Genomic DNA, 13,366 nt, shown 5'->3' on the forward strand with positions numbered 1-13,366 from the left:
AGGTTCCTTTTTGGTTCAACAAAGAAGAGGATGAGGATGAACACCCCTTTTCGGATCTAAACAAGAAATAAGGGCCGAACCCTTTTCGGATCTAAACAAAGAAGAGGATGAGGATGAACTTTAAATTAGAAAATAGAAAAGAAAAAACCTATTTGTGTTGTGGAGGAAGAAGAAAGCTTGTGGAGGAGGAAGAAGAAATGGACGGTAGCAACACGAAGAAGAAGAACCGAAGAAGCAATGGACGGCAGCGACGACGGACGAAGCGAAGCGACGACGCTGGTGGAGGCAGCCCTTGGGAGAACAGCGGCGACGCGAAGAGAAATAAGAAGCACAGCGCGAGAAGAAATGAGCAAACTCTGGAATTTGAAGCTAATAAACGATACTACCTCGGTCATGAAGAAAAAACCGATGCTTAAAATGAAGTCTATATGCTTTGGTTAGGAAAGCATCGAAGCCTAAGACTGTTTGGACATCGGGTCCGTGTTCACCGAGGTGGTAGCTCAGGCTTTATGCCTCAGTTCTGTATGAAACCGAGGTAGTATCACCTGCTCAGAAATTTGTCATCCAAAAAGCCTGAGCTCGTATCACCTTTTCAGAAAGTTGTCACTTTTTAGGCACCATTTCGGCTTCGGTTCTGCATGCAACCGAGGTCGTATCTGTGTTCTACACCGGTTTCACATACAACCGAGGCCTATAAGGTCCGGTTTATTACGAAACTGCCACCACCTTGTGATAGGCAGCGGTTAAGTTTAAAATGGGGTATATAGTACGAGTTTAAAAGGAAAATTTGTACTAGTGCCAAACGAGAATCAAATTAAAACCAAGAAAATTAATATTTTTGGATTGTTACATTTTTTTATTAGTGATTTTATTTAGATCACTTAAATTTGAAAACTAATACTTAATAAAATTTACTAATAATTATTAGCGGGCAACGTATATTTATGAAGTGATAACATTATATTATTCTTGTCACATTAATAAGCGAGTAATTAAATATCTGTATTCCTTATATATGAGTATCAATCATATCCATTTAATATTTGTAACATGCATCCATATTTTTTTTTGTCATGAAAGAATAATGGAAGAAAAAAAATTATACCATTAAATGCAAAAATAAAAGTATAATGAATATGAAATCAAATTTTTATTTTAAAGAAGAAAATACGGTGAGAATGATCAAACCCGGACCATCTTATAAGTTATAACATTGGTATCCTTATCTAAAGTAAGTGATTTAAGAGTTTTTTTTCTAAGGCGTTTTAGGTCGTATTGTTCATGTTTGTCAAAGATTTCAATAAGGTATTTTTATCCATCAAATAGCTTATGAAATATGGGAAGAAAAGGATAAAAGTTTAAGAAGAGATTGAAAATGAGAATATTTATATCCTCTTCCCAAATATTCCTAAAGCAGCCAAAATATATGACAGTGAGTAAAAATTACTCATTGAATTCATTAAAAGCCGCTTCTTATAAACTTAATATCTCCTTTCCAGGTATATTATCAATTATGTGCAGGTCAAAGTATATACCACAATAAATCTGTTGAGAGTGGTAGCTCTCTTAAAATTGCTTAAAGTATTTTTTGATGATGAATTATGTAAAATTTTCTTTTGAGTAATAAAATTGTTAGAATAAATTTAAATTATATAGAAAAGAATCTTAGATGCACCATTCATGTATGGAAGAATCTTAGTTACATAAAAGATCAAATTTAAATAAATTTGCATTAATGGATTAAGAAGTATTCATAATTAGTTAAAGGATATCAAAAGCATAACAAAGTTTATTGTCTATTTTAATCGATTAAGATACTAATTTAATCGATTAAAACAGAAAGTTGAACCAAATCGATTAAGGTTTTAACCTAATCGATTAAATGCATAAGGATTTCATATCTTATATATATGTGTGATCTAACTTCTTTCTAGTACAAAGTATTTTACATCCTTTTGACAAAACATGAAACAAGATCATAGTAGTAGCACATCAAGAAGTTTTCCAAAAATATTCTTAGAGAAATCAATCAACCACGTAGAAGAATCTCAAAGATCTCCAAGGTTCTAAGAAAGGAAGAAGATTTGTAAGATATGCACATAACTGGTGCACCCTGGTTACATTTTCTTGTATAGATTTTGTTAGTCACCTTAGTTGTGTAGGCAAGGTGTGAGAGAGTGTGTGTTTGAGCCTCTCTTTGTTGTAATTGTGTATATTGGAGTGTGTGAGGATACAATTGAGTGATTTCTTTGTATTCTTGACTCTTGAAATATAATGAAATCCCTCCAACTCAAGTTATTGGAAGAGGACTGAATGTAGACTCAGTTTAAGAGTTGAACTAGTATAAAAATTGGCATGTGATCTTGTTTTAGTTTATGCATTCTATCTTATTGTTCATAATACTTTGTGAATTTATTCCAAGAACTAAGATTTTCAAAGAATCTGAAAAAGCTGATTTGAATCCAATTCACCTCTATTGGATTGAGATATAGGTGCTCTATTTCTAATAATTGGCACCAAAGCTGGTTAATCGAAGCAATAATCTATTAAAAAGATCTTAGATGGCCAATATATTTCAAACCTTTGGTGAAGGGGCCTCCATAAACAGACCAACTCGGTTTGCTGGAGAGAATTATCCATTTTAAAAAATTAGAATGAAAATTTTCTTGGAATCAGTGGACAAAGGTGTGTGGATGTTGTTGTTAATAGTCCCTTTGAACCTACAAATATTGAAAATGGAAAAACTAAGCCTAAGGAGTTTTCAGAATGAACTCCTGATGAAAATAAAAGGGCACACTATGATGTAAGTGTTAAAAACATAATTTTTGCACTAACCCTTAATGAGTTCTATAGAGTTTTTGTTTGTGAATCAGCTAAAGAAATGTGGGATGTTCTTGAAGTTACACATGAGGGAACTGATGAAGTCAAAAAGACTAGGAAAAATTCATGGATTCAAGAGTATGAAATGTTCATAATGAAAAATGGAGAAAGCATTTATGATGTACAAAAAAGATTCACGCACATAGTTAACCACCGTCTTGCTCTTGGAAAGATCTTTAACAAGGAGGAGTTGAACATCAAGATATTAAAGAGCTTGAATAGAACATGGTAGCTTAAAGTCACTACCATGAACATGACCATATTGTTTGGAAAACTGAGGGAACATGAACTGGAACTTGGAAGGCTTAAAGAAGAAGAAGAAAGGGAGAAAAAACACATAATTGCCCTGAAATCTGCTGCCAAAACTGCAACAAAATCCATCTCAAGAAGAGATGACTCTGGAGATGAACAAGTGGCTGAAAACTCTTATAGTGAAGCCCTGAATTTAATGGTAAAGAAATTCTCAAAATTTTTGAAAGATCCTATAGAAAGGAGGATAAATTCGTTGCTCGTACATGCTTTGAGTGTGGAAAAGTTGGACATATAAAGCCAGAATGTTCTGTACTCAAGATGAAGTAGAAACTAGAGGAAAAGAATGAAGACAACAGGAACAAAAAAAAGAAGAAAGCATACATAGCCTGGGAGGACAATGCTTGAAGCACTTCTTGTGATTCTTGTGAAAGCATGGAAGAAGAGACAAATTTTTGTTTGATGGTTGGATCTACATCATCTGAATGCAGTTTAAGTAGCTTTGGAACTATAATTATTAGGAATAAATACTAGAATATCTAGAGAAGGCACCCAAGAACAATATGCATGAAAACAAAGGGTGGGTTCAAGAATGCAAAAACTGCTTAAGTTAAATGGAAAGAGTGAAATTTCTTATGAAAACTCTATCAAAATTCATTCTAGGTAGCTCTAACTTGGATGCTCTTCTTGGCTAATAAAGAAGTGTATTAAACAAACAAAGAATTCGATATATTGGTGAAAACAGAAAAATGAAAGCTAGAAAATTTGTTGATATTAGTAAATCATCATCAATTGCATGTTTCCATTGTAGTCATTTAGGCCATGCATCAAATTCTTGCTATTATAGAAATGTTGGTGTTTCTAAAAGAAAATACAAATGGATTCCTAAAGAACCATTGAAACCTCCTAACATGAAAGGACCCAAATTTAACTGTGTACTTGCCACCAACCTCTAATCTGTGATGCAGGATAATAAAAAGGAAAATGAGTCCATTTGGTATCTTAATGGCGGCTACTCGAGACACATGACCAAAGATGCTAGAAAATTCAACTTCATATCTCATAAAACTAGTGGACATGTCAACTATGGAGACAACAATAAGGATAAAATATTTGGCATTGGTAAAATACAAACTCCTTTCTCTTTTACAATTGAAAACATTTTACTAGTTCAAGACCTTAAAGATAACTTCTTAAGCATAAGTCAACTATGTGATAAGGATTTAAAAGTCACTTTCGAAACAAATCATTACTTAATTGATTGTGCATCATCTAATGAATTAGTATTAGTTAGTAAAAGACATTACAACCTATACATGGTTGATTTTGAGAATACTACACTAATGCAGTATATATAGAGAGGTAAAAACTTACAACCACATCACACCATAATTTGTTGTTTGGTCAACAAATTTTATCTTATAAATTAAATTTATAGGATTTAGAGGTTTAAAATTTATTTTGTTGTTTAGTAAATTTATTATTTCATCCATTAATATATAGTTTTGCATTTGAAATTTACATACCTAAACGTAAAAGAGGTGGGCTGAAAGTCACGTTGATTTACGTATCGGAATTTACCATTCATTTTGTCAGACTAAGTTAATCTTAAAATTTATTTATTAACCATTCAAAATTGAAAGAAACTTTTTCTTCTAAAATTAAAAAAATAATTTTATTTATATTATATTTTTGAAGCGATATAAATAAAACATTGATTTTCATTTTTCTTTTTATTTCTTCTGGACTACCAACCAATTCAAAAACTGTATATCCTTTAACTCTTTTTCTATTTGCTTTCCTATAATTAAATTTCTCTCTTAAACTATGCATATCTTGGTTTCTTTATGAAGAGAAAAGTCTATGACTTTTTTTTTTCTTTTGTGTTTAATTGAAGTCTTGAAACATCTCATACAACTTGTGTTGTTTATTAATATTATATTTTCTGTGTTAGCTAGATAGGTTTTGTCGTACATGTAAAAGCTGAAGCATTTGTTATCTCTTGTCAATTTCCATCATAATATAAAATGTTAATACAATAGTCAAGCCGCAACCAATGTTTCTATTTCCTCATCAAAAACGCATATTTCCACCCACCAATTATTAATATAAGAAAACTCTATGATTCTTGAACCAATTCCATCCATTGGCTAAAACTAATCATACTCATCAATTATAATCATATAATATGAAACATATGAAAAGGGAACAAAATTATGCAATTGGCTGTCCCTAATCATAGTATTATGGATTTGTTTTTAAAGAAACAAATTTTTCATAAACAAACGACATGGAAAAACAGGATTATTTTATTTCTCTCTATTAGGCAAACTTTTTTATAATGTTGTATAGAAATATTTAAATCTAGAATATCATATAAACTACCACAATCTAGTATTGTTAAGTTTATTGTTATAGGTTAACTTTGTGAGTTAATTATCTATGTAGTTCATTGATTGTTGTCAGGGAATTCATATTTAATTAACTTATAACCCTGATCTTGGTGAAAATAAAAAATGTTAAAAATCATACAATAAAGAATAATTTCTTTTTAGATAAAGTGTGCTCGTAAAGAAGATTATAAATAAAATAAAATTTAACGTGGTTTGACTTTTCGAGTTTTATATTCACCAATATTTAAAAATATTTTATCATCTAATTAATATGTTTCTTATAATTTTTATAAAGATAAAATTGTAAACGTTGTCTTGTGACAACCAAAATAAAAGTGTAAATTCTATGATAAAAGATAACTCTACCTAAATTAATTTATGAAGTTCATGAATACACTCAAATTAATTTCTCATTATTATAATACTTTTTTCTTTTTTATATTATTTAATGTAAAATTTTGATAAATAATAGTATAAAGGCAGTAAAAAATAGATTATCATGTGAAAAACTAGGAAGGAAGAATATATATATATATATATATAATAATAATTTTATGTTTTGTAGATTTGATAGAGATCCACTAGAGATAAATTATTAAGCGATTTTGCCAAGAAAATTATTGTATGAAGGGCGAAATGGTTTTGAAGAGGATAAATGACTATAAGTGTTTTAGTGCTTATGAAAATATGATGGCATAAAGTTTCAGCAAGATCCTCTTTTTCTTAGTGCAATAAATATAAGATTAAGACAAGACAGTTTGCAGTTACTTGTTAAGTAGTTGGACGTTGCTTCCTGAATATCAGTTAAAACATAACACATGAGATTTTTCTTAAGGTTTATTGTTAACGATACATCGATACGACAAACCATATGCTAGGCACATGTCAATCTCGAATTAAATCAAGTATGTTTAATAAGAAATTTCTTTTGGCTAATTACAAATATCAGTTCTCCTATCATTAATAAGGTCTTAACCAACCTACTTATCATAATAATAATAATAATAATAATAATAATAATAATAATAATAAAACTAGAAAAGTAAACATTTTATAAATTTATTTTTGTTTTTTTTATTGATAGGAACCATTTTGAAGTGATAATTTTAGTTTTTAATTAATTGTAAAATTAATTTTGTATTACAGATATTTGATTTTAATTATACAATTATTTTCAAAATTTTATACTTATCTATCATTCTTATACCTTATCTTAATTATTTCGAAATTTTAATTAAAATAGTATAATGGAAGTAAAAATTTCACAAACAACATATTGTGTCAAATATTTATAAAGATCATACTGCCTTTTCTTTTTCAAGTCGAAAATAATTTTCTTTTATATATTTTTAACTTTTATACTTAAATAAAATTGTTAAATATATTTTTAGTCAATTTATTATAACTCAAAACTGAATTGGGTTTTGTTTGAAACTTTGATTGTATTTGGTCTCTATATATACTTTGGAAAACAGCATAAGTAATTAATTTTCAATAATTGATTTTTATAAAATCTTACGTAAAAGGCTGATAAAACACAATGTAAATAATAAAAGATAAAAGTAAAAACTTATCCTAATGGAATTCATTGTCCTTTTCACTTTTTTTTTCTATTTTTATGTTATTTTTACATTTCATAAAATAATAAGCCTCTAGTATTGATTCTACTATAATTTCTTATTAGATTTTGATGTTAGATGAATAAATTTGTTTATTCTTAGATTCTTGTGATTTATTTTTATTATTTCTTTTGTTTCTTAATCTAGTAAAAATAATGATTTTTATACTGTAGCAAGTTAGTATGATGTTAATTTTACATAACATATCAATCATGAGTTCAATGGTTCGTAAATTTTAATTGAGAATTTATTTTGATTAAAGTTAGAAACTTTCATGTGATTGAATGAATTTTTCCAATAATTGAGAATGTACTTTGATTATAAATAAAAACTTTAACAAGAATTAATTAATAATGTACTTTGATTAAAGGTGAAAACTTTAATAAAAATTAATCAAGAATGTACTTTGGTTAATTAGCATTTTACTTTATATAAGAGATAAAAAAAAATAGACATGATTAGGCGTAATAATATTTAGTTGAAAATGTACTTTGGTTAAATTTTACTATGATTAATCCACAAAGTTCTTGCTTTGAATTGAGGATGAACTTTGCTTAGTCGTGAGAACGTTAATAAATTAATTAACAATTTACATTGATTAATTTTTGAAAATCTAAGACAACAATTAATTGATCTACAATTCCTAACATAACCAGTTAAAAATCCTATTTTTAAAAATGAGTGGAATCAACCTATTCTCATTATTTTTATTTTTATCTTTTCAATTCTATTTCTTTCTGCCATTATTATTTTGTCCTTTAATCTTTTATTTATTGTTTGGTATTATCTATATTTTGTTTGACTAACCCTTTTCTATAGTTATAAGAATTAATTTGTTAGGAATTAATTTTGTGTTTGTTGAGAGACGACTAAAGGTTGACTTTACCTTTCTATTTTGTTGGCTATTATCTCATCTATACTGAATTTGTTATAGCTTAACAGTATTAATTTGATTGCATCAACAACAATGTTATCAAATTTGGCGCCTATATAAATTTTTTTTATATTGAATAATAATTTTTAAAAATTATTATTATATATGTATATATTAATTATTCATAAATCAATAATTTAAATTATATTGAGATTTTTTTTATGAGATCCTAAAAATTTTAATAATTAGAAAAATATATGTGGTTAAATATTTTAAATAAAAGATAAAATGGTGTGTTAGTTATAATTTAAGGGAAATTGTAAAAGATTTTATAACAACTAAGATTTGGTGAATATAGTATTTTCCTTAGATATATTGAACTTATAAATATAGAGAAGGATAAGATTTGGAGGGAGAATTTTAATAGAAAAAATGATAAGGAAGAAGTAAAGAGTAAGAGGAATGAGGAACTTATATTCTTGTTTTCTTATTTTTGACTTAATTGTTGTATATGTGTATGATTTTGGGTTAACTTGTGGTTATTTTTTGTTTGATTATTATCATTTGAAGTTTAAAAGTGTTTTAATTAAAATATGTTGAGATTTTTGAAAAAGTGATAAATGATTTGAGATTTAGGGTTTTGAAGGGTTTTTTTTTTTGAAAAGGATGATATTTTGATTAAAGAATACTTTTTCATTATATGTTGAGATTTGGAGAAATTGATAATTGATTTGGGATTAGGGTTTCAAAGGTTATTTAAAAAAAAGATGATATTTTGATGAAAAATATTTTTTTTTATGATTTTATGAGTTTTATGGCATAGCGGTATATCAGTATTTTGGGTTGAAAGAAAAACTAATTCTTTTTCTTGTTGACTTTGTTTGTTGCTATCTTAATTGTGTGTATATATATGATTATTAGTGTTAAGTTATGATTGTTTGTGGATGGTTATTGGAGTGTCGAAGTCAGAAGACTGATCTCTCTAGGAAGAGCACTCTATGAATTATTTTTGGGTGTGCTTGTTTGTGGATAGTCTTTAAAGTGTCCTAGCTAGATGATTGATGTCTCTTAATAGAAAACTTTATTGACTGATGTTTGATATTTGGTTATTAAGTATTGAAGTAAGATGATTGATGTCTTTGGAATGAGAACTCTATGATTCAAGGTTTGGTTATGTTTTAAAAATTATTGGTTGATTATTTTCAATTATCTAAATTTTTGAACCACTATTTAAATGTTTTGAGATTTTAAACACTTTTGAAGTTTATTTTCAAAATTAAGGTTTTTATGTGGTCAATGTCAAGTTGGAACAAACTTTTAGTCTAATATTTTTTTCCTTTCAATATAGATTATGGTTGTAAAACAATTGACTTTTTATTATTATTGCGATTTTCAATAAAACAAGAATAAACTATATTTTAATTATCATTAATTATAGATTTTAGGAAGCAAATATTTAAGATAAGACTTTTTTCATTACTATTTAAAAGTAAACATTTTTTTCTATGAAAATTTTCAAACAAAAATAATTTGATGGGAAATTTGTCATTAGACCAAAAACTATAATTAATAGTTAAGATGCAATTATTTTTATTTAAGAGTGTAGTAGTTCAAGGTTGTAATTCGATTGTGATTTGACCTACTTGACCTGCATCACAATTTACTTGATGTTACTTGCAATGAAAATTACAAAAAGAAATTACTTCAAAATTTATAAATGTTAACTTTGTAGATTAACTTTTCTAATTTACATATTTTTAATTATTGCCTAAAATATATATTTCTACAAATAACTATTTCTTTAAATGATTATTTTTGTAAATTATTATATTTTATATAATTATTTTGCTATAATAATTGTATCAAGTACACAAGGACTCCCTACAAATAGGAGATTCAACACCTTTGGATCATATTGTACTAAGTCTCCTAGTAGGACACGATCGATGACTATTGTTGACCTTACCTTAATCTGGTGTACCACACTATAGCCTCAGGTCATGTCTACAATGTCTCTCGATTGATTCCTAGGACTACCATAGGAACTTTGAGATATCATTAAATCCATGTGACATAGTTCACAACACTAAATTCAAGTTGTACCTCCTTGGATACCACATATCTCATCAACAAATCATAATAGATTATGAATAACAATTCCTGACTCTACTCGATCTCACACGTACAAACATTAAATCATGAGAATCAACTTCTTGATCTAGTATAAATTATTTCAAAATACAAGTATATGATCACATATTAATATTTCAAGCTTATCTTGATAGAGGTTAAAAAAATTCCAATAATTCTAGTTGATTTTTGCTTGAGTCATAAAGTCATTTGAAAGACAATTCGTCTATATTGACTCTCTTTACTGGGTTGTGAAAAAAAAAAAGCTCTCAGCTTGAGTGAAAATTACACCACCTTAAGTGAAATCAACATTCTAACTTTTGTTTGAGTAAAAAAACACTTCTTGATCAAAAATTTCATATCGCCTTACTTTTGTTTAAGCAAAAATGGACCTGAGGCAAACCCTCTCTTGAAGGAAGCTTCCGTTTTCACTCCAAAACCAAAATTTTCACTTATCATATCATTGATGAACAAACAACAATAACTTAAACATCCAAACACAATACAAAAAGTAAAGTTTCAAAATAAACATATCCCAATATAACCACTTCCACATTTACATATCACACACATCCTAGTTATCATTAATTAATGTTAACTTCTGTAACCTGGATTCTATAGGTACCTTTTCTCAAACAGGAATGCTCTGACTTAAACCTTAACTTTTCTTTATCTCAAAATCCTATGTAGAATCCATTAGGAAATATTCTTAAAAAATATAAACCCTTTGCATAGAAAATCTTAAAGATAAATAAAGTAGACTTACCTGTTTGCAAATCTGATCGAGAAGAATCCCTCCTTCCTTTGTCAGTTTCCTGACAAAATTTCATCTATATTTATAAACATCTTTAACATATAGAATGTAAAAGTCGTAATCGTCTCTAAATTTTTAACACATCAAACGTTGTTATTATAAAAAAAGTAAAATATCCATATACATTACAAATTTATCTTAATTTTTTGTATAAACTTGGGGTAATGTATTGATAAAACAAATAAGGAATAAAAATGGAATCATAATACACCGAAATTTGTGTCATACTTTTGGATAAATTTTGGGACATGCATACTTATAAAAATAAAGAATATTAAAATTAACCATAATCTATTTTGAGACAATTATAGTTACGAAAATGATATAAAATGTCATCTAGTTCGTTGGAAATCTATTTCAAAATTTCCATACAAATATTGAATTACCCAATTTAAACGAAATATTTTTAATTTAATGAGTTGTTTTAAGTTTAAAATGGATATGTAATCCCGTAAACATCTTTTTTTTTTTCCTGAAAAAAGAGAGGAAAAAATTGCATCTCAGCCTATGGTAGGAAGAATATTGAAACCTATTATAAAATATGAAAATTAAATGATATTTCATACAGAACACTTCGTCTGAAAACAGAAGTTTTCTTTTTTCTTCTTTTTATGAAAAACAACAGTTTTCTAGTTCTATATATGTAACTTAACTTTTAGCCACGCTATCAATCTAAGCCTTATCAGCAAATGTTTGGATTATCCATACTATAGAGCTCTCAACTCAGATAGCAACAAAGATAAGAAAAACCATATTATATATATATACTCCTCTGCACCTTATATATATATATATATATATATACATAGTTATTATCAATTTAATATTCAATATCAACTGATGTAGATCCATAAAATCATATTCTCATAACTATTATTTAAATATATCTTATATTAAAATTATCCATCAACATCATCTAAATATCTGTTTCTATTATTGTTGCAGATTTTACTTACGAGAACTGTAGATAACGATTATATCGCCACATCTGTTGCCATTGGTTGGGGCCCTTTATCATTAAGTAAACATGGTATTCGTTTAAGAGATCGAGGACTCCATAGAAATAGAAGTGAAGAATATCAATATTGCATAGGACATTCACTACGTGCCAATTGAAACTATCAACAGGTGAAACATGTGAGATGAAGCTCCTAATCAGGAAAAAAATATTTTGATGATGGCTTCTCTTATTATAAAAGGAATATAAGTTTTTAACGTATGATATATTTAATTATTTCTTTTTTCTTTTAGATGTATTAGTGTGTTAGAGAGAAAAACTAAAAAGAGAAAAATAGGTATTTTTAAAGGTTTTTTTACTAGTAATTTATTCAAAACAAACAATAAAAAAAATCTAACCGAGCACTAGTGCAATAACATGAAATGACACCGGTTATTATTGTTTATAGGCATCGGTTTTACGACCGAGGCATATACGAACGAGGTAAAAAGATGCAGGTTTTATGCCTCGGTTATGAACCGAGGCGTAAAGGGATAGGATTACGTCTCGAGTCACTGTAACCGATGTCATAAGATTTTGGTTTTTTTTTTATTAATCCCCTGCTATACTCTCCCACCGTTTCGAAGAATCCACGAAAGAGTCCCAATCACTGAAAAATTGAACAACAAAAATGTCTCTGGATCAAGAACAAAACCAAGAACAAGATTGACAGTGGAGGATTTTATTTGAAAATGGTGTTTCCAATGTCTCTGGATCCAAAAAGAATACCAAGAACAAGATCCAAAAGCCCAGGACAACGCGACATGGCGGCAACAGAGACGACAGCAGGGAGGCAGCAGCGGTGACGTTGTGGACGCAGCGGGGAGGCAGTGGAGAGGCAGCGGCGGTGATCTGGAGCGGTGGATCTGGAGCGGCGGATCTGGAGCGGCGGATCTGGAGCGGCGGATCTGGAGCGGCGGATCTGGAGTGGTGGATGAAGATGAAGATACAAAGGAGGCGCGAGCACTGGCACGACGACGGGAGGAGGCGCGACGGGAGGAGGCGCGACGGGAGGAGGCGCGACGGGAGGAGGTGCGACCAAGAACGCCAACCACAAGCGGCAGGCGCGAGCACTGGCGCGACGATGAAGGGAGGAGGCAGGCAAGACCACCGGCAACACAATGACCGGCGCGGCGAGGCAAGGAGTGACAGAGGAAGAATGGGAGTGCACGACGAAGAAGACGCTGCGCATAGGAATGGGACAGTACGAGAGGGAAGAAGAAGCTGTTGGGCGACGAAACGTGTTAAGGTCAGAAAATTAAAGCTATACCCGAAGTAATAGCATATGGCACCGGTTCAAATCTACACCCGAAGTCGAAACGTGTATAGGCATCGGTTTTGTAGCCAACCGAGGTAGTAATGCTTTTCAAAAAGCTGTGAGTCTGATTTGCAGTGCTATGTGCAGAGGTA

General features: G+C 29.5%; 1 protein-coding gene across 1 annotated transcript; it reads right to left on the minus strand.

Annotated features, from left to right (window-relative positions):
* Positions 1-12,638: 12,638 nt before the first annotated feature.
* LOC128193579 (uncharacterized) lies at positions 12,639-13,148 on the minus strand. The gene has a single exon (XM_052867355.1). It carries the CDS (start codon positions 13,146-13,148, stop codon positions 12,639-12,641), a length of 510 nt encoding a protein of 169 aa, XP_052723315.1.
* Between the last annotated feature and the right edge of the window lie 218 nt (positions 13,149-13,366).

This window comes from Vigna angularis, chromosome 1, assembly GCF_016808095.1.
Source record: "Vigna angularis cultivar LongXiaoDou No.4 chromosome 1, ASM1680809v1, whole genome shotgun sequence".
Taxonomy (NCBI): domain Eukaryota; kingdom Viridiplantae; phylum Streptophyta; class Magnoliopsida; order Fabales; family Fabaceae; genus Vigna; species Vigna angularis.

Coding starts and splice junctions, on each gene's coding strand:
- LOC128193579 (XM_052867355.1), bottom strand. CDS start 13,148: ATGCGCAGCGTCTTCTTCGTCGTGCACTCCCATTCTTCCTCTGTCACT.